We start from the raw sequence: 21,334 nt of genomic DNA, 5'->3' as shown, positions 1-21,334 counted from the left end.
AAATCACAAAGATGCATGCACAATTGCATATACAAGCACGTAGTAATATATGTATAATTATTTGTTACGTGGTTGAGATTGTATTTATTTATTTTTAAATATAATTTAAGAGTATATTTGCATAAAATTTTTTGGTATGTATATCAAGTAATTGTCTTATTATATTTCTAAATAAATATGTACATATGTTAAATTTGGAATGCTTTAAAAGTTATATTATATTAGTTTGAAGCGATATTATTAGAAGAAATAGTTATAAATTTTAGACATAAATTGTAAAACGGACATAAAAACAATTATGTTCGGATGTATTTTAGAAAAGGCTTAAGATGATATTGAGTAGGGTGTTGGTCCAATTAATTAAGCTAATTAATCCTACCAATATTCTGATTTCTAGTTTTAATTTAATTTTACAATTATAAAAAAGTTATAAAATGTGGGAAATTAAATTAATTTTATACTATTAATATCTATCAAATCCAAATAAACTTCTCCCAGGTGACAGTGAGAAACAGGTCGACCTTTTTTCTTTTCTTCTTATGGTGTGATGCTTTTTAGATTTTTAAAATAAATAAAAAGAAGATTTTGAGGGATGTCAATCAATCACTTCTGCTTGCCTTATTTCCAGTTTCCCCCTGCACTGGGGAATTTATTTATGAATTAATTATATTAAATATCTAAATTTTAGTTACATTTTAAACCATCAATATTATATTAATTAATTATTGTTATTATTAATAACATTAATCTAAATTTTATGTAGTTAAATTTAAAATATAAAATTTAAAGAAAAATAAAGTATTGTTGCATAACTTTTGAAACTAAAATTAAAAATAAAGTAAAACTAAAAAAAAGAGTGCATGATAAAATTTCTATAAAATTTTCTAAAATCACAAAATTAAGATTTTTTTGAGTAAAACACCTGGATTCCATTACTCGAAGGGTCATTCCATTTCTAATTCAGTGTTTTTAAAAATTAAAATTAAAATTAAAATTATTATAATATCACTTTTATTTTTGTCATACTTTTATACCATTTTAAATAAAATAATTATAAATTACAAATCTTTCTACTCATTCGGATTTATACAATTTTAGATTCAAAGCTTCACTTGTAAAATTTGATTCCCATAATCAATAAATTTCAAAGAATAATTTATTGGGTTCAGTAATATTAAATATTAAAATTGCTTAGCAATTAATAAGATTTCTGCTGATTTTTAAATGCACATGTTTAACTTCAGAATCAATAGTGGTGTGGTCCAAAGTTTCTACATGGAATGAAATCATTTTGACAATGATATTGCCTCAAAACAACCAAATTAAGGGGGAAGAAAACATGATCTAGATTCTAGCTAGCTTTCAAACAACAATGTTTGATATTAAGATTTAATATTTGAATTTTAGAATTTCTTTTCTGGTTTGATCTCTAAATTTTTGTTGTCATTTTTCTCAAATTAATCCTTAAAATTAAATTTTATTAAGGTATCATGATGAGATTGTCACATAATCACTTGATAATAAATTTTTAAATAATTTTCAATTGGCTATATGACAAAATTTTATACCTTAATGAATTCTAAATTTAAGAATTAAACTAAGAAAGGCTACCAAATTTGGTAAACCCAAAACAATTTAGAGAGTAAGATGAAAAAGTTATACGTCAAGCTCTTAAAAAATTATATTAAAATTAAGTGATAAACAATTCCATATTTTTTATGTTAGAGTTTTACAAATTAAAAAAAAACAGTTCAATTTATGAGTATTTACCCTCTAAAAATTTAATTCCACTTAAGTTGGAATTTATTCAACTCCATTGTAAAGAATTTCCGGAGAAAAAAAAAGCAATATGAAGTAACCTTGAACACCCCAAAACAAAAACCCTAAAGGAAAAGATTGTTATATTCGATTTGCATAACAAATATCACACACCCTATAGCATTAATTTGCCTTTTTCTTTTTTTCTCTCTGAAAAAAAAAAAAAAGGAACAAGGAATCATGGCTAATTAGAGGAAAATTGTAATGTACAAGATGTACAGATGGTCTGAGATTTTCCCACTATCCAAACAACACCAACCCTTTTTCTTTTCCCAAGGTAGGGGTTCACTGAGACAAAACTCTCTCCCTTGTTTGAAACCTTTAGCTAGTCAGCCTTTTTTTTTAATAAAAATTTTCTCTTCTCCTCATCTATTGTAAGGCAAGGCAACATCAAGATTTTGATGTTCCTTTGACAGTAAATTAATGAATAGTTGAAAACCCAGTGCTGCTGTGTGATACAAAATCTGTATATTTTTCTCAGGATTTCAAACGCCCCCCGCAAAAAAAAAAAAAGGTCAATCATGATGATGATGATGATGATTATGATGGGTACAAAAGTGATGCTTTGCTTCTTGTTTCCAACACCATTCAATGTCTTCAGCTATCCTCTTAGCATCCATTGAGGTACCTAGCAAACCACGTTTAGTGAACCCCACGGCGTATAGCCCACTCTCACCTTTCCACCCATTAGGGAATGGCCTTCTAGGGTACCCATCTTTCTCTGAGAACATCTTCCTTTCCTGACATTTTCATTTCCTCTTTTTCTTTAGCCCCTTTTTTTTCTTTCTTTTTTTAGGGTTAATTCCACTTGACATCCTCAAATATTACCCAAATTCTAATTTGGTCTCCAAACTTCAATATGCATCAATTAGTAATTCCTTAGCCAAACCATTAGCTTGATTGTTAAATGCCAACTCAAAATTTGATGTGGAGCATGTTTAAAGTACGTGGATCAAATCATAAATATTTAAGTACCTATTGCACGGACAACTTAGATCTTACGAGTTAAAAAAAGAAAAGAAATAACCCCATCCTTTTTTAACACATTAGATCTGAACCATTCACATGATAAGTATACATATGTTTATAGTTTGATCTACATGTTTTGAGTATGCTTCATATCATATCCAAACCGGCATTTAAGGCCTAAACTAATGGCTAAGTTGAAAGCAAAACTTGAATGATGCGTTATAGATCTTTTAAGGACTCAATTAGAAAGTTTTGAAGTTGAAAGACCAATTTAGAAACTCAAAAATAGTTTTAGGGATGTTTGGTGGGATTAACCCTTTTGTTTATCATCTTTTAAAAAGAAACAAAGTAAAAAAGAAAGATAAAGGGTAATAGGATATACCTTTAGCCAAGAGGGTACGTTGCTTTTATAACCAGTTGCAAAGATGATTGCATCAAAGCTTTCAGTTTTGCCATTGACAAACTCCACAGCATGTCCTTTTAGGCACTTGATGCTTGGACATACCTACAATGCCAACACACTTAAGTTAAGAATTTCGACGTTTTATACAAAATGTAATATATAAAAAGTCCCTGTATTTTGTGTTTTTGACGAATTCAGTCTCTATATTATAATTTTGATACTTTCTAATCTTTTTAGTTTCACTAATTCCATCAAATAATTTCACAGTGACTTATTTAAATACATGATGATGTAATATATATATATATATATATATATATATATATACTTGGCATTCTAAACATATTTGTGCAATTATAAAAAAAAAAGCCAAAAAGTATATAACATATGTTTAAAAAAATGAACCCCAAAGTTTAATATGTGTTTAGAAAAGTAAAAGAATTAGAGATAATCAAATTATAGGGAATGGATTGAATCCACCAAAAATGCAAATGCGAAGGGGAAAATTCTTTGATTGAAAGTTTGGGAATTTTGGAATGTAATACAAGGTAAAAAAGAAAAATAAAATGTTGAAGCAAAAACGAAAAAGCAACAGTATATAAAGTATAGGATCAATGAAAAGCAGTATAACTAGTTCGTTAGTAGGGCAAATGGAAAAGTGATTGAGATATGAATGACACAAAAGGCAAAGTACCTTAATGTCTCCACTTTTGATTTTGGCAAGCGTGCCAACATCTAAGACGGGTGTCTTTCCAGACAGATTCTTGAGTTGGAGGGGACCCAACCGAGGCCGGTCCAACCCAAAACGAGCCGTGTCACCGAGCATCAACCACGATACGATCAGCAAGAACCGGTCGACAAGCCGCATGGGCAGCCACTTGAGCAGCCACATGGACAACCCGAAAGTCGATCTCCCCAGCATCTCTCGAGGGAGGATGTGTACCTTGGATTTTCATTTAAAAAAAATTATATAGAGTTAGCGGAGGAAATTAGCTCTATCTTTTGCTGTTAAGTTGATTGAGGAAACTTTGTTCATAGTGGTGTCGAGATCTTCATCATTACGACAACATATATAATAAGATCATAAGTTTTGCTTGTGTTTTTAACGATGTTGCGCATGCTTGGTGAATCCCAAGAAAGTTAAAGACGAAAGATGTTTTTTTTTTTTTTGTAAGCTTGATAAATCTTTGGAACTTGAAGCCGCCAACCATGGCAATTCCATGAAATGAAACCAGTATGAATGCCTTGCACAAAACTTGTTCAAGTTTGTTTTTGGGCAGAGTCAAAACATATATTTTCAATCGAAAACAATATCAAATTTATTAAGGGTTTGTAATTCTCAACAAAACCATGTTTTTTTTAGACAATGAAACCTGTTGGTACAAAGTTTATTAAACAACAAAACATTACCAAACTTATTCACGGTTAGTAACATTAAGTAAACACATGTGTTTTCAATTTCCTTTGACTATGTTTTAGTTGACATATAAAAATGAAATTTGAGAAATTCTTTTGTTTTTTTTACAATTCTAAAACATGAGGGGACAGCATGAGATTTTTTTTTTTGTTTACTGTAATGAACTTTATTATAAAACAACTCAAAATTTTAAAAGTTATCAATATCCTTTAGTGGGTTGATTTTTAGCTTTAACTGTTTATAGAGAAAATAGAAAAGAAAGGGGAAGAACGAGAGACGCCATAGCCGTGGTTAAAAAGAGGGGTTTTTTTTCCTTACTGTATCTCTGACCACAACTGAAGGCTTAGCATTGTGATTGTAGAGATCCAAACAGACCTCCATGCCTGAATTCCCACACCCCACCACCAAAACCCTTTTCCCTCTAAACTCTTCCCCACATTTATATGAACTCGTATGCCTTATATCCCCACCGAACTCTCCCATTCCTTCTATCTCCGGCACCACCTCCTCCGCATTCTCCCCCGTCGCAACCACCAGCCACCGGCAAACGTATTCCGTCTCTTTTCCCTTCGACCTCACGCTTCTTACGCGCCAAAAACCGACCGTCGGGTCGTACTCGGCTCGCGAAACCGTCTCGTTGAACCGTGGCCTGATATCGAACTTCTTGGCATAGGATTCGAGGTAGTCGACGAATTGTTGTTTGGTAGGGTACGTAAGGAAGTCGGTAGGGAACCCCATGAGTGGGAGCTGGCAAAACTGCTTCGGCAAGTGAAGGTGTAGGCGATCGTAGGTCTTGAATTGCCACAACGATGCTATGCAACTGGATCTCTCTAGGATTACACTGGGTACACCTTTGGCTTTCAAACAAGCCGCCGCCGCCAGACCAGAGGGCCCTGCTCCGACGATGAGTGGCCCCGGAACGTATACGCAACGCGACGACCGAGAACACGATTTATTCATCTTCTCAATGAATATAGGATCATGAGCTTGTTTTCCTTCTATTTCTCTCAAGCTGTCCATGGAATACAAAAGAAGAAGTGAAGCTACCTTAATTTTGGGGTTTGCTAAGACTAAGAGCAAAGAAAAGGGGGTGGTGGAGCTTAAGAGAAAAAACAAAACTGAAGAGAAACCATGTTACTTTGACAAGAAAAAACGTGGTGTATGTTGTTGTAGGAGAAGATTAGGCGGAGATTTAGTGATAAATTTACTCTCTTTAAAGGGAGATTAGGTTTTTGTGTGTGGCCTTTATATATTGGAGAGTTGTGATCCACTTAGAGTTGAAAAATTCAGTTGTTGTTTGATCTATGATTTGGGGCTAAGCAGGTAATGGCTTAAACAGCATTTGAAGACTGAGAAAGAGAGAGAAAGAGAGTGAAACAGAGACGGAAAGAACGAAACAAAGAGACGGTGATATGTGTATAACTCTCTCTCTATATATATTCCCTTTGTTCACTCAAAAATTCATTTCATACATGTAAACATATGAGGGGGAATTAAAATTTAAGTGGTAAAGGAGGCTAAAAAAGAATTCAAGTGGGGACATCACATTACATTTATTCTTTTTATTAACCCCCCAAAATTGTGAACTAAACCTCCCTTTGGTTTATTAAATTCTTTTATTTGTAGTATCAATATAGTATCAAAATTTGTTATTTAATCGTGACTCAGGTGTGCTAGAAGACTAGTTTTGATATGATATATGGAAAATATTTATAATATGTGCACGTATGTATCTATCATAGATTTTAATGATGTTTAAAATTTGATCAATTTGTATTAAATACACTTTCAAAATGTCGATTAGCTTGATGGAAGGAGTTGATTAATATGATATTAAAGTTTTGAGGATTCAATTAAAATGTTTCAAAATTTAAGGGGACGTATGGTGAAAATAATCCCTAAATTAATCCTGATTAAGATAAGTTAAAACAGTCATTAATCTAGAAGATTGTTGGTAGGATTCTCACTGGATTTGGAGTTTTTATTTTTATTTTTATTATGCTTTGCAATCATGGGTTGGACTTGAGAAGGGGGAACAATGCGAATATTGTTAAATTTATTACCGTTTCATGGTTGGCAAGTTTTGTTCTATCATCCATCCCGCTCAATTATGGATGCATAATTTTGAAAATTATTATCACCTCTATAGATGTTGGATTCATTTATTCCCGCTTCAATTCAATTTAATTTTTGTTACTTATATTTAATATTTTCAATCTTTTTAAAGCCAAATAAATATTTAAACATAATTCTTCAAAAATATTTAAAAATAAAATATATAAATTTTCTTCTATATTACGTTTTTACCTTTTTATACCTTCTAATAATCTATATATACAAAGATAAAATGATAATTTTATATAATGGAGTGGGTTGGATTGATGTATTAGGGTAAGCAATTATCATAACTATTCCATACCCACTATTTAGAAGAAAATATCCACCCTAAATCTTTTTTTTTTTTTTTAAATCCACTCAATGGATTCAAAATGATCGAGCAATTTAAATTTTACCATCCGTGAAGGTTGAAATGCAGCGAAGATGTCAGCCAGATCCAATGGTGTTGAATAAGTAGAATTAATTGATTATATTATGGTATTTTCTTTGATTCTTGGGGCCGGTTCTGTAATCATGGGGGATTAGATTTAGTGACATTATTATTTCAAGTGAAAGTAAAAAAAGGATAAAAAGGTGAGATTGCAATGCATGTGCATTTTGTTCAGTTCTATGTATAACTTGTCCCCAAGTCATCAACACATGTTTTATCTTTGATTTTCTTCCTTTCTCCTTTTCAAGCTTGGAATTAATATACTCACATTGACTATATGTATATTAATGTGATCTTTCTTGTCATCTATTGGGATGGTAAATTGATGTCTCAAAATAAAATTTTAAAATTTGGGAGTAAAAAATAAGCGTAAGTTGAATGCTTGATTAAAGAAAGGTACTATAAATGATAATATACTATTTAGTTTCGTAGAAGGTGATGGCGATTGTGACCATGGTGGTGTTGTTTACAGTTTACAGCATGATTTAATAATTTTTATTTTATTATATATACACACTCATTTTAATATTATGTCCTTAAATGTCATTTTTTACTTTCACCTCATCGCTATTATTGCGTTTGGATCCAAACATATATATCTTAATACTGATTCTAATATCACCGTTACAGTACTTGATCTTACCACCACAACTATTTTTTAGCTCATCAGAACTAATCTCACCGCCTATCTAAATGAAGCCTCAGTAATAATTTTATATTTCTTAAAATATTTTTGGATTTGAAAAATCCATATTTTTATACTTTTCTTAACTAATTTGTCCATGATATGTTCATTTTTTTTCTTCTTACAATTTACCTAACAAATGAAATTCAAATCCAAATGTTCAAATCCTTATTCTCAAATGGAGCATTAATGAATTTATTCTTGGGGATGGCAAAACTCAAATTGTTTGATGGATCCTGAATCGATCCGCTCTGAATGTAGTTAATTTTTTATTTTGGAAAGTGGATGCGGGGCGGGGTGGATTTTTTCCTCTTGATAATGAGTATTTAGCGGTTATGGTAATTGTTTACTCCACCCCGACCTGCTCCACTATATGAAATTATCATTTTATCTTTGTATATATAAACTATTAAAATGATAAAAAAGTATTAATGAAATATAGAAAAAATTCATATATTTTATGTTTAAATATTTTTTTGAAGAATTTAGTTTAAATACTTACTTGGCTTTAAAAAAATTAAAAATATTTAAGATAAGTAGCAAAAATGAAATTGAAGCGGAATATGGTGGGACGGGGATAGATATATCCAACATCCATGGATGTGGTAGTGGTTTTCAAGATTATGCTATTCGTCTTCCGTTCCATTACTAGCGCTATTAGTCACCCTATTTTTTATATTTAAAAGTACAAATACTATTATTAATATCGTTAAATTTCTTTTACTAAATTCGAGTTCATTACACAAGTTATTTTTATGTTACACGATTATCGAAAATTATTTTTATTTAAAAATATAGTACCAATGAATTTAATAAATGAATTTTAATACTGTTAATAATTTATATAAATTCATTGGTACTATATTTTAATAAATGAATTAACCGGAGTGTTAAAAGAAAAAAATTAAATAATTAAGTGATCATTTTATAACTTTTCATAATTAACCAAAAAGAACTTACGTTAATTCATTTATTAAAATATAGTACCAATGAATTTAATAAATGAATTTTAATCTAGTAACCGGAGTGTCATATCCTGAAATGTTTGTTAAAAATATATATTTTTTGTTTTTTTCTTTCAAATTTTATATGATAATATGATATAATCTTATCCGAGTATTATATTATCGCACTTTAAAAGAATAGAGGGATGAAGTTAGAAAAAGAATGATCAAAATCAAATTTAAGGATAATAATTTGGCATGTCGAAAAGTAGAATGATTGAGCGGATTGGAAAGGACAAAGAGAGAGATTATTTCATCGGGTAAGGGAAGCCTGCAAATAATCTGATCACTGGAAATATAACAGGCAAATAAAAGTGAATTGAAATGAAGCCCAAATGGGTGGCATACTATGGGCGAAGATGGCCACTAGCTTACTCTATAAATATGACAATCTTGGTTGGTTATTAAACTACCTCTATGTGTCACCTGACATGGCTATTAAAGTTGGCAAAGTACCTTTTTCTTCTCTGCAATTCGGTATGGAAATCAACTGTGAGCTCGAGAATTTTTTTTTTTAAATTATATCAAAATTTCTAACATATATATTTGGCCGATTTATGTGAATATGTCTAAAAAAATTATTTGAAAAATCACATTGTTTTTTAGAAAATTTATCGATTTATGCTAATTTTGAAAAGAGAAATGATAACGTATTTTACAGGGCGTATTTTCACTATCACATCAGTTAAAACGTGTCACATAAGATACGTTTTCAAGAGAGAGAATAAAAATGCGTCTTACATTGCACGTTTTCATTGCCACATCAGTGAAAGCGCGCCCTATAGAACGCGCTTTCCTTTCAACAGAACTTTTTCAATGGTAATTTTCCCAACAACTAGTAGGGCTCCAACAGTCATAAAAATTCCTATATAAACCCTTCCAACCTTTATTCTTTTAAACCAAATACTCCATACTCATTCTTCCTTCCTAAATTCCCAGTCTTCAATCTTCAATCCCTAATTTCCAATTTTATATTTTCAAACTTCAAACTTCAAATTTTAATTTTCAATTTCAAATTTTCAATCCTTAATTATTTTTAATTATTTTTGAATTTTATTCTCTTCAAACTTATTTTTTTCTCATAAATTTTAAGTGGCAAATCAACTTATTCGTTTGGATGACAAGTATATCCCCGATGTTCAATTAAAAATAGTAAGAAAATTTATTAAATTATTTAAATTTAAATAGTTAATTATTATGCTGTTTAGATTATTAATTTTTTATATTTATATACTTAGCTCGAAAATTGGATTTTAGAGACCTACATAAACAACTTAAGCAAAGGTGAACTAAAGGTCATTCATGGACACTTACGAGATGCAAGCTTTTTATACACGACTCGCATGTTTGGGGGGACTAAATTGGATCCCCCACTCGTTAGTGCTTTAGTTGAGAGATGGAGACCGAAGACGCACACGTTCCATCTTCCCTACGGTGAGTGAACAATTACACTCGAGGATGTCAGTTTAAAACTCAGTTTACCGATCGATGGGGATGTTGTTACAGGGCCAGTTGTTAGTGTCGATTGGAGTGCAACATGAGAACAACTGCTAGGGAAGGTACCAAACAAGTTTAGTGGTAGCCGGATCGAGATGAGATGGTTGGAGGACAACTTCCAAACTATCGAGGCTTCAATGAGCGATGTTGAAAAAGAATAATTCACGGGCGCATTCATCTTAAGGTTGATCGGGGGTCTGCTAATGCCAGATAAATCTCGCAATTTGGTACATTTGAGGCGGTTACTACTACTATCCGACTTGAAGGAACTGGGAAGACTTAGTTGGGGATCAGTGGTGCTAGCAATATTATACCTTGAAATGTGTCGAACGACAATAGCAGATAAAGCTAAAATTGGTGGTTGCATGCTTTTTACGAATTCCCACTCGTCATATGGTAAAATTCATTCCAAAATATTATTTGATGCAACCTTAGCTCGGGAAATTACTACTGAATCCATTGAGCTGCCACGAGGGCCAATAACTCGATCACGAGCTAAGAGATTTCGAAATGCAATAGCAAGCTATGTGGAACGAGCTTAGGAAGAGCAAGTGGTCGAATTCGATAGTCATGCTTCGAACCGTTCAAAAAGTGTTACTTGCAATTTATTACAAGCTGAATTTGTTTCTTTTAATTAACTTGTTTTAGTTTAATAAATGAGTAGCTGATCAATTAATTTCACTTATCTTAAGTTTTAATAAATGAGTTAGTTATTAAACTTTATTAAATAAAGATGCTTCTTAATTGATCTAGTTCCTAGGATTATTTATTGATGCATAACTTAAGTTCTTTAAATTATGCTTCTTTAATTAAACTAGTTCTTGGAATAATTATTGCATATAAGTTTTAGTTCATTTATTTAAGTAAGTTTAATGTTTGTTATGATTAATAAGTGTTTTTATTTGTTTAATAAACTCATTTTAATGTGTTTATTGCGGTGACTTTTAGCTTATAGTGGTTACAAATCAAGGTCATTACACATTTAATTAAGTGGTCATTCAAGTTCTTTTTGCGTTACAATTAAAGGGACTGTTATAAAGGGAGCTTAAAATCATTAAAGGAGTTGTTTTAAAGAGCATTTTATGCCCTTTAAAATTCGGCAAGACAACTCTTCCACTTCCACCGCTTTTGGAGTTTTCAAGAGAACTTAATCAAGCCTTTAAATGTCATTAAGGAGCTGGTTAAGAGATGGTGTCTATTCAACTAGCCAAGGACAACTCAAGAGTCATTTTCTAAGCCATTAAAGACATTCAAATCAGTTGAATTAAAGTGATTTTATGGAAGGAGTTATTTGGTTCAAAGAATAAGAAAAACATCGTTTTATGGTACATTAAGTGGATGTTTTTGACCATTTGGTTACCTTGTTTTAACATTATAAATAGATGTAATCAGCCATAGAGGGGGGAACTTTTTGCTGAATATAGATGAAATATTTGAATTGTGAGCTATCCAATTCTCTTTGTTCTTTCAGAATTGATTTGACTTATCAAGCATAGCTTGTGGCGTCCATATTTTCTTTGTTGCTGAACTTATCACCTTTGGTGTGGCGTTCAATATACCTTTGGTTCCTATCATAGTTGATAGTGGGTCAAGGTTCCTTTCCTGTTTCCTTTAACCGAAAAACACCTAAAGACCATTTTGAGATTCGGGTCAACAATTCGTTATTGTTGGTTCATTTTCGGTCTTAGCCAATTAATTTGTTATTGTTTCCTCTTTATTTTGTTTATTACCTTTGTTTGAAGCCATTATCTCTATTTTGTTTCATTTTAAAACCGAAACGAATCCATCCTTACTCAATTCACGATTGGGCAACACATACGACTCAAAACATCACGAGACGAGTTCGTATCAAATTGGTATCAGAGCTAGCGAATTTGGAGTAAGAATCGACGTTGTCGGCATTACGGTATAGTAGTTTCTCGAAAAAAAAACTCGAAAAAAAATTCAAAAAAAAAACTAGTTTCCATTCAAACTTAAAAGATTGGATATCAAGTTGTGAAAAAAAAAATTGTGAAAAAAAAAGAGAGCTAGTTTTGAAATTTAGTTTTTGTTTGCTGCCCAAATTTTAGTCATTATTACCTTCTACTATTTCGCCACACCCAACCTTTTCATTTCTTTGTTTCAAGCCTACCTTCCTTTGTCCTACAATAATCTTACCAAGCCCAAAAATCAAGTTTGTAAGCCGACCCACAACAATTACTTTTTAAGTTTAAATAATTCCTAAGAACTTAGAGAGGAGGAGTGAGTGGAAAGATGCAAGAGAGTGGTGAGTTTATTCGAGAGTATAAAAGCCAAGTGAGTGAGATTTCTTTGTGAGTGGATAGTGAGATTCTTTGTTGTGAGTTCATTTAAAAAAAATGTCACGAAGTCCGGAAAGAAATCAAAATGTGGAAGGAGGGTTACGTCCCGTAAGAAATGTTGGAAGAGGAGTGCCAGATCTTACCCTTCAAGCAATTATGCGAGAGATGGAGCAATTATTTGATAGAAAACTTGAACCGATTGAAGACCGATTATATCGAGTCGAGACACGAGAACCACGTGAGATGACTCCGGAAGGTGCAACACGAGAGCGAGAACGTCCAATCCAAGATCCTTATGAAGCAAGTGAACAAGAAAGTGATCATTCATCTGTCCGAAGTGTACGACGTCGAGGCCGTCAACGACAACGAGGTCTTAGAGATCGTGATCGACCCGATGACAATCTTAAGAATATCAAGATGACAATTCCACCATTCCAAGGTAAGAATGACCCTGAAGCTTATTTGGAGTGGGAAAAGAAGATTGAGCTTGTTTTTGATTACCACAACTATTCAGAGAGTAAAAAGGTGAAACTCGCGGCAATTGAGTTTTCTGATTATGCCATAGTGTGGTGGGACCAGCTTGTAACAAGTCGACGACGAAATGGTGAAAGACCCATCTCTACTTGGGGAGAAATGAAATCAGTCATGCGGAAAAGATTTATTCCATCACACTACCATCGAGATCTTTATCAACGACTTCAAAACCTTACTCAAGGAAATAGAAGTGTTGAAGATTATTATAAGGAGATGGAGATAGCGATGATTTGAGCTGATATCGAGGAGGATCGAGAGGCAACCATGGCTAGGTTCCTTGCGGGTTTAAATCGTGACATTGCCAACATAGTTGAACTATAACACTATGTTGAAGTGATGGGCATGGTTCACATGGCGATTAAGGTTGAAAAGCAACTTAAGCGAAAATGAGTTAGTAGACCCTATGCCAATTCTTCAACCAACAAATGGAATCAAGGAGTCAACAAAACCCCAGTTAGAACAAAGGAGTCGACTGTAGTAGTTAAATCAAATCAGCCCGTTGGAGAGACAAGTCGAAATAAAAATGAGCAAGCGCCAAATCGCACGAGAGACATAAGATGTTTCAAGTGTCAAGGTCGCGGGCACATAGCTAGTCAATGTCCCAATCGACGTATTATGGTGATAAGAGCTGATGGAGAAGTTGAGTCAGAGGAAGAGGATGAAAATAAACCTGAAATGCCATCCGATGATGAAGATTTAGAGTTACCCGTTGAAGGAGAAATTCTTGTGGTGAAGCGTAGCCTCAGCATTCAAAGTGTTGAAACTGATCAACAAAGGGAGAATATTTTTCACACTCGATGCCACATTCAAGGCAAGGTATGTAGTATGATCATTGATGGTGGTAGTTGTACTAATGTAGCTAGTATTATGTTGGTGGAAAAGCTAGGTTTGGCTACAACTAAACATCCAACTCCATACAAGTTGCAATGGCTAAATGATGGAGGTGAGCTGAAAGTAACAAAACAAGCTGTGGTGGCATTTCTATTGGAAAGTACCAAGATGAAGTGGTGTGTGATGTAGTTCCTATGCATGCGGGACATCTACTTTCGGGACGTCCATGGCAATTTGATAGGCACGTGATCTATGATGGTTATACAAATCGCTATACATTCAAGCATCGAGGCAAGAATGTAACTTTAGCGCCATTGACTCCAAAGCAAGTGTACCAAGATCAATTGAAGTTGAAAGAAAAGATTGAAAAAAAGAAAGAAAAAATAGAAGGAGTGGAGGTAAAAGTACGAGAGGAACAAGAAAGTCAAAAAGAAATTGAGAGTGGTAAAATGAGCGTATTTGCGAGAGAAAAGGAGATAAGAAAATCATTGTTGTTGCATCAACCCGTACTTGTACTTATGTACAAGGAATGCTTATTTGATGCTAACGAACTTGATAATTCTTTACCTTTGTCTATTGTTTCATTGATTCAGGAATTCAAAGACGTTTTCCCGGAAGATGTGCCAAGTGGATTGCCTCCTTTTCGAGGTATTGAACATCAAATAGATTTTATTCCTGAGCTACAATTCCAATCGGCCACTTATCGAAGCAACCCGGAGGAAACTAAAGAGTTGCAACGACAAGTAGCGTAATTAATGGAAAAAGGCTATATACGGAGAGTTTAAGTCCATGTGCGGTTCCGTTCTATTGGTGCCTAAAAAGATGGTTCATGGAGGATGTGCGAGATTGCCGAGCTATCAACAAAATTACCGTCAAATACCGTCATCCCATTCCTAGACTTGATGATATGTTAGACGAGCTTAGTGGAGCAAAATTGTTCTCTAAGATTGATCAAAGCGACTATCATCAAATTCAGATCTGGAAGGGATGAGTGGAAGACTGCGTTTAAGACTAAATACGATTTGTATGAGTGGTTAGTGATGCCTTTTGGCCTCACCAATGCACCGAGTACTTTCATGAGGTTGATGAACCACGTTTTGAGGTCTTTCATTGGTCGTTTTTGCATAGTTTATTTTGACGATATTTTAATTTACAGCAAATCATTAACTGAACATCTTGAACATTTGCATGCTATTTTGAAGGTTTTACGAAAGGAAGTATTGTATGCAAACCTTAAGAAATGTAACTTTTGTACTAACAAAGTTGTTTTTCTAGGTTTTGTTGTAAGTGCGAATGGACTAGAGGTGGACCAAGAGAAGATTAAAGCAATACAAGAATGGCCACGACCGAATAACATCAGCCAAGTTAGAAGCTTTCATGGCCTTGCAAGCTTCTATAGGAGGTTTGTACCAAATTTTAGCACTTCTTGCTGCCCCATTAACCCAGTATTATCAAAAAATTCACCTTTTATTTGGTCGATGAACAAGAATCTGCTTTTGTTAAAATCAAAGATTGTTTGACTAATGCTCCACTTTTATGTTTGCCGGATTTTAACAAAATTTTCGAGGTGGAATGTGATGCTTCTGGAATAGGAATAGGTGCGGTTTTAACGCAAAATGGGCGACCGGTGGCTTATTTTAGCGAGAAACTTAATGGAGCTACGCTCAATTATCCCACCTATGACAAAGAAATGTACGCATTGATATGTGCATTAGAAACATGGCAGCATTACCTTTGGCCTAAAGAGTTCGTTATACACACGGACCATGAGGCTTTGAAGCATTTGAGAGGGCAAACTAAGCTTAACAAACGACATGCAAAATGGGTAGAATTCTTAGAATCCTTTCCATATGTAATTAAGTATAAGCAAGGTAAGGAAAATATCGTTGCGGATGCTTTATCGCGAAGGTATGCTCTTCTAAATTATTTGGATGTCAAGTTACTTGGTTTTGCTTATTTAAAGGAATTATATGCTGATGATTCTGATTTTGGAGAAGTTTACAAGTTATGTGTGCAAGGTGCGTATGACAGGTACTACCAACACGATGGATTCCTATTTCGAGAAAATAAGTTGTGCATACCCCAAGGATCAACTAGAAATTTGCTGGTTCATGAAGCACATAGTGGGGGTTTAATGGGACATTTTGGTATTGCCAAAACTTTGGCCATTCTTCAAGATCACTTTTATTGGCCAAAGATGAAACGAGATGTGGCTAAAGTGTGTAATCGTTGTATTGTTTGCAAGAGGGCGAAATCAAGGGTCCAGCCACATGGACTCTATACTCCATTACCGATCCCAGAAATGCCATGGATGGATATTTCTATGGACTTTGTTTTGGGTCTTCCTAGAACAAAGAATGGCAAAGATTCTGTGTTTGTTGTAGTTGATCGGTTTTCAAAATGGCTCATTTCATAGCATGTAACAAAACCGATGATGCTTTAAATGTTGCCAATCTATTTTTAGGAGATTGTACGATTGCATGGCATTCCAAGAACCATTGTTTGGATCGAGACACTAAATTTCTCACCACTTTTGGAGGACTTTATAGGAAAAATTGGAACTAAGCTATTATTTTCCACAACAAGTCATCCCCAAACCGATGGCCAAACGGAGGTTGTTAATAGAGTTCATCAACACTCATGCGGGCCATTATCGTAAGAATTTAAAGACTTGGGAGGAGTGTCTACCTCACATTGAATTTGCATACAATCGATCGGTACATTCAGCTACCAAGTTTTCACCATTTGAGGTAGTGTATGGATTTAATCCCTTAACTCCATTGGATTTATTGCCTTTACCTTCTGATAAATTGGTGCATGTAGATGGAAAGAAAAAGGCAGATTTTGTGAAACAATTACATCAACGAGTTAGGGATAATATTGAACGAAGAACAGAGCAATATGCTCATCAAGTTAACAAGGGCCGTAAACGAGTAATATTTGAACCTGGTGGTTGGGTTTGGATTCACATGCGCAAGGAGAGATTTCCCGTTCAAAGACGTTCCAAGCTTTTACCATGAGGAGATGGACCTTTTCAAGTCTTGGAGAGGATTAATGATAACGTTTATAAGTTAGATTTACCTGGTGAGTATGGGGTTAGTGCTACTTTTAATGTTGTTGATTTATCTCTTTTTGATGTAGGTGACGATTTGCGAGCAAATCGCCTCGAAGAGGGGGGGAATGATGCAACCTTAGCTCGGGAAATTACTACTGAATCCATTGAGCTACCACGAGGGCCAATAACTCGATCACGAGCTAAGAGATTTCGAAATGCAATAGCAAGCTATGTGGAACGAGCTTGGGAAGAGCAAGTGGTCGAATTCGATAGTCATGCTTCGAACCGTTCAAAAAGCGTTACTTGCAATTTATTACAAGCTGAATTTGTTTCTTTTAATTAACTTGTTTTAGTTTAATAAATGAGTAGCTGATCAATTAATTTCACTTATCTTAAGTTTTAATAAATGAGTTAGTTATTAAACTTTATTAAATAAAGATGCTTCTTAATTGATCTAGTTCCTAGGATTATTTATTGATGCATAACTTAAGTTCTTTAAATTATGCTTCTTTAATTAAACTAGTTGCTGGAATAATTATTGCATATAAGTTTTAGTTCATTTATTTAAGTAAGTTTAATGTTTGTTATGATTAATAAGTGTTTTTATTTGTTTAATAAACTCATTTTAATGTGTTTATTGCGGTGACTTTTAGCTTATAGTGGTTACAAATCAAGGTCATTACACATTTAATTAAGTGGTTGTTCAAGTTCTTTTGAATTACAATTAAAGGGTCATTATAAAGGGAGCTTAAAATCATTAAAGGAGTTGTTTTAAAGAGCATTTTATGCCCTTTAAAATTCGCAAGAACTCTTCCACTTCTAGCCGTTTTGGAGTTTTCAAGAGAACTTAATCAAGCCTTTAAATGTCATTAAGGAGCTGGTTAAGAGATGGTGTCTATTCAACTAGCCAAGGACAACTCAAGAGTCATTTTCTAAGCCATTAAAGACATTCAAATTAGCTGAATTAAAGTGATTTTATGGAAGGAGTTATTTGGTTCAAAGAATAAGAAAAGACATCAGTTTTTATGGTACATTAAGTGGATGTTTTTGACCATTTGGTTACCTTGTTTTAACATTATAAATAGATGTAATCAACCATAGAGGGGGAAACTTTTTGCTGAATATAGATGAAATATTTGAATTGTGAGCTATCCAATTCTCTTTGTTCTTTCGGAATTGATTTGACTTATCAAGCATAGCTTGTGGCGTCCATCTTTTCTTTGTTGCTGAACTTATCACCTTTGGTGTGGCGTTCAATATACCTTTGGTTCCTATCATAGTTGATAGTGGGTCAAGGTTCCTTTCCTGTTTCCTTTAACCAAAAAACACCTAAAGACCATTTTGAGATTCGGGTCAACAATTCGTTATTGTTGGTTCATTTTCGGTCTTAGCCAATTAATTTGTTATTGTTTCCTCTTTATTTTGTTTATTACCTTTGTTTGAAGCCATTATCTCTATTTTATTTCATTTTAAAACCAAAACGAATCCATCCTTACTCAATTCACGATTGGGCAACACATACGACTCAAAACATCACGAGACGAGTTCGTATCATTATTATCGCTTTTATTTTTCATTGTTGTAATGTTGAAGTAACATATTATATGAATAGGTGGAACAACTCTGTGAGGCACAATGGTATACTGACTGAGCTCGAGGTTATCCGACTAGCTCTCGATTAAGAAATTAGAGAGGTGGTTAGTTTATGAATTTCAAAGTTATATAATATGTATTCTAGCACTTGAAATTAAATATTATGCACGTTCTAAAAATTATAAAATCGCAATGCAATTTGTATTGATGTTATATGCAGATTTGAAGATTCGAAATTGCGTCTCGACTGAATTTTTTGCCAATCGCAACATCTAGCAAGTCAAAGTGTCATTGGTTATTTTTGCAATAGTCGAGATGCTCAAATTTACCGAGTCATGTGGCAGTTCGGGTGTACGCAACGTATTCTATTGCTACCCCAAGAGCTTGATGACCTACACAAGATCGACTTGTGGGGGAGACTCGATGAAGATTGACCAACATTCCACAATAAGTATATCGAGATTGGGAGCGTACGTACTATTTCTTGCCAACGTGTGAACCATTTCTCACATCGGAGTTGGCAACGTTTCCAGATTACATGGGTTGGTTCAAGCATAACGACAAGCCGTATCTACTGTCGACTTCAGAGAGTAGGCAACATCACCGTAGGAGCTCAATATAAGGGCTCATCAATTCTAGGTCAGGAAGTGAAGATGCGGTTGGATTGACATTTGCTTCATTTGCATCAGAAGACTCGATTAATGTGCAACCTCATTGTCAGTGTGGTTCATTTATTTTTTCTTTTAACCCAAAATTTTTTCTCAACCATCATAGCACGCACATTCATTCCCTGTATCATCACCTTTAGTTCCGATTTATTTTACACATCCACCATAACATGTATAATCATTCCTTGAATCGACACATTCAACACCAGTTTATTTTACACAAGCACGACAACATGCCCCATCATTCCTTGCATCAACACCTCTTCCAGGTATCTATTATGCACAATTGTCACCCATCGTGCCATATTACATGTCAATCCTGTAACAACCCATTTTAAGTGGTGTCAAAAATAGTAGTTTCGGGACCATATTTCTAACAAGTGATTAGTATTTTATTATTTATTTATTATTTATAGAATTATTATAAGGTCATATTAAAATTTGGTTAGAAAATTTTAATGATTAGATAGTTAATTAAGTATAAATGACTAAATTGTAAAAGCTGCAAAAGTTAGCTTCTGTTAGCTAAAGGTGTTAAATGGCTATAGGAATGTGAATTTAGGGACTTAAGTGGTAATTATACCATATAGATAGATAGTGTACGATTATGGACAATGTTTAACTAATTATTAAGGTTATTTTTAAGGAAAATTTGGTAATTAATTAAATTATTACATAAACAAATAGGCAAAATGCAGTCATCTCTTTCATTTCTTTGTTTTTGAACCGAAAATCACCATTGATAAGAGCTTGAGAGCCAACCCAGCTTCAATTGCATGCATGGTATGTAAATTGAGTCCTTTTTTTAGTGATTTTTATGTTTTTGTAATCGTTGTAGCTTAATCTAGCTAACCCGTAGGTTAATTCATAAAACTGTTAAATGTTTTAGATTATTCCATTGGTGAGTTTGAAGTGTTTTTGAAGTTTTATGATAGAATATTAAGTTTGGTTTTTAAATAGGACTATTTGTAAAGTAGTTTTTAGTGATTTTAATGTTAAAGGATTAAATTGTTTAAATGGAAAAAAAATTCATGAAATTTTTGTAAAAACATGAAAAATATGGGTTGTAGAGAGACCCTAGGAAATTTGAATAGCATAAATTATGGTTAAATGTGGTTCATATGTAAGTTTCGGGTTTAGGGACTAAATTGTATAAAGTGTAAAATGTTGGGGTAATTTTGTAAATTTATTTTGAAAGGGCTTATAAGCTTAACTTTGATTATTTGAGCTATTTGAATCAATTAATTGAGTGAAAACTATTATTTAGATCAAGAAATGAATCAATCAAACTCAAACCGTGAAAAAGCTAAGTTAACGGATTAGTCGTCGGCAATGTGTTAGTAATCGTTTTTATTTAGGTAAGTTTGTATATTATTTAAACTTATTAATTGTTGCTTTTGGTAACATGTTGAATACTGTTCTTTTTATGTATAGTTTAAATTGAATGATAAATGACAGTTAGTAATTTTGGACTAAATTGCGATGTTGACTAAATTAGTGATTATGCTTGAAAAAAATGAGAAATACATGGATGTGTGCTTGAAATGGCATAATGAAAATGAAGTTAAATTATTTGGATATGTAATGTGGCCCGTATGAACCTTGTAAATGACATGTCATTAAGGGTTATTTACAGTTTCGGGTGCTAGTCTTGGATGTCCTATCGATGGTTGAGGTCCTGCATTTGTTGTAGATTCTCCACAGCTTGTGTGAGCATATATGGTTACAGTCACAAATTGTGTGAGCATTTTCCTGAGTATCTGCCATTGTTTCATTTGGTTGATCGGGTGATAAATGTGTAAAATGAAAAGGGTATACGAAGTTGTTATATGAAAGTAGATATCAAATAGATAAGCTTGACTTGGTACATTGAAATGTATTGTGTTATTTATATGAACATGAAATGGATGATTTGAATTACATTTGTTAATTATGAATGTTATATGACATGATATGGTTATAAGTTTCATATATAAATGTGAACTCACTAACTTGTGAGATTTGTGGTGTAT

General features: G+C 33.3%; 1 protein-coding gene across 1 annotated transcript; it reads right to left on the bottom strand.

Moving 5' to 3' along the window:
• Positions 1–1,884: 1,884 nt before the first annotated feature.
• LOC105774727 (indole-3-pyruvate monooxygenase YUCCA6) lies at positions 1,885–6,060 on the bottom strand. Its single transcript, XM_012597282.2, has 4 exons — positions 4,926–6,060; positions 3,885–4,133; positions 3,170–3,292; positions 1,885–2,558 (listed from the first exon to the last, which is right to left on the bottom strand). Exons 1-4 carry the CDS (start codon positions 5,625–5,627, stop codon positions 2,334–2,336), a joined length of 1,299 nt encoding a protein of 432 aa, XP_012452736.1. The 5' UTR covers positions 5,628–6,060; the 3' UTR covers positions 1,885–2,333.
• Between the last annotated feature and the right edge of the window lie 15,274 nt (positions 6,061–21,334).

The sequence above is a fragment of the Gossypium raimondii genome, chromosome 6 (genome assembly GCF_025698545.1).
Source record: "Gossypium raimondii isolate GPD5lz chromosome 6, ASM2569854v1, whole genome shotgun sequence".
NCBI lineage: Eukaryota > Viridiplantae > Streptophyta > Magnoliopsida > Malvales > Malvaceae > Gossypium > Gossypium raimondii.
The sequence above is the reverse complement of the archived record's forward strand: the minus strand, read 5'-3'. Positions and strand labels throughout refer to the sequence as shown.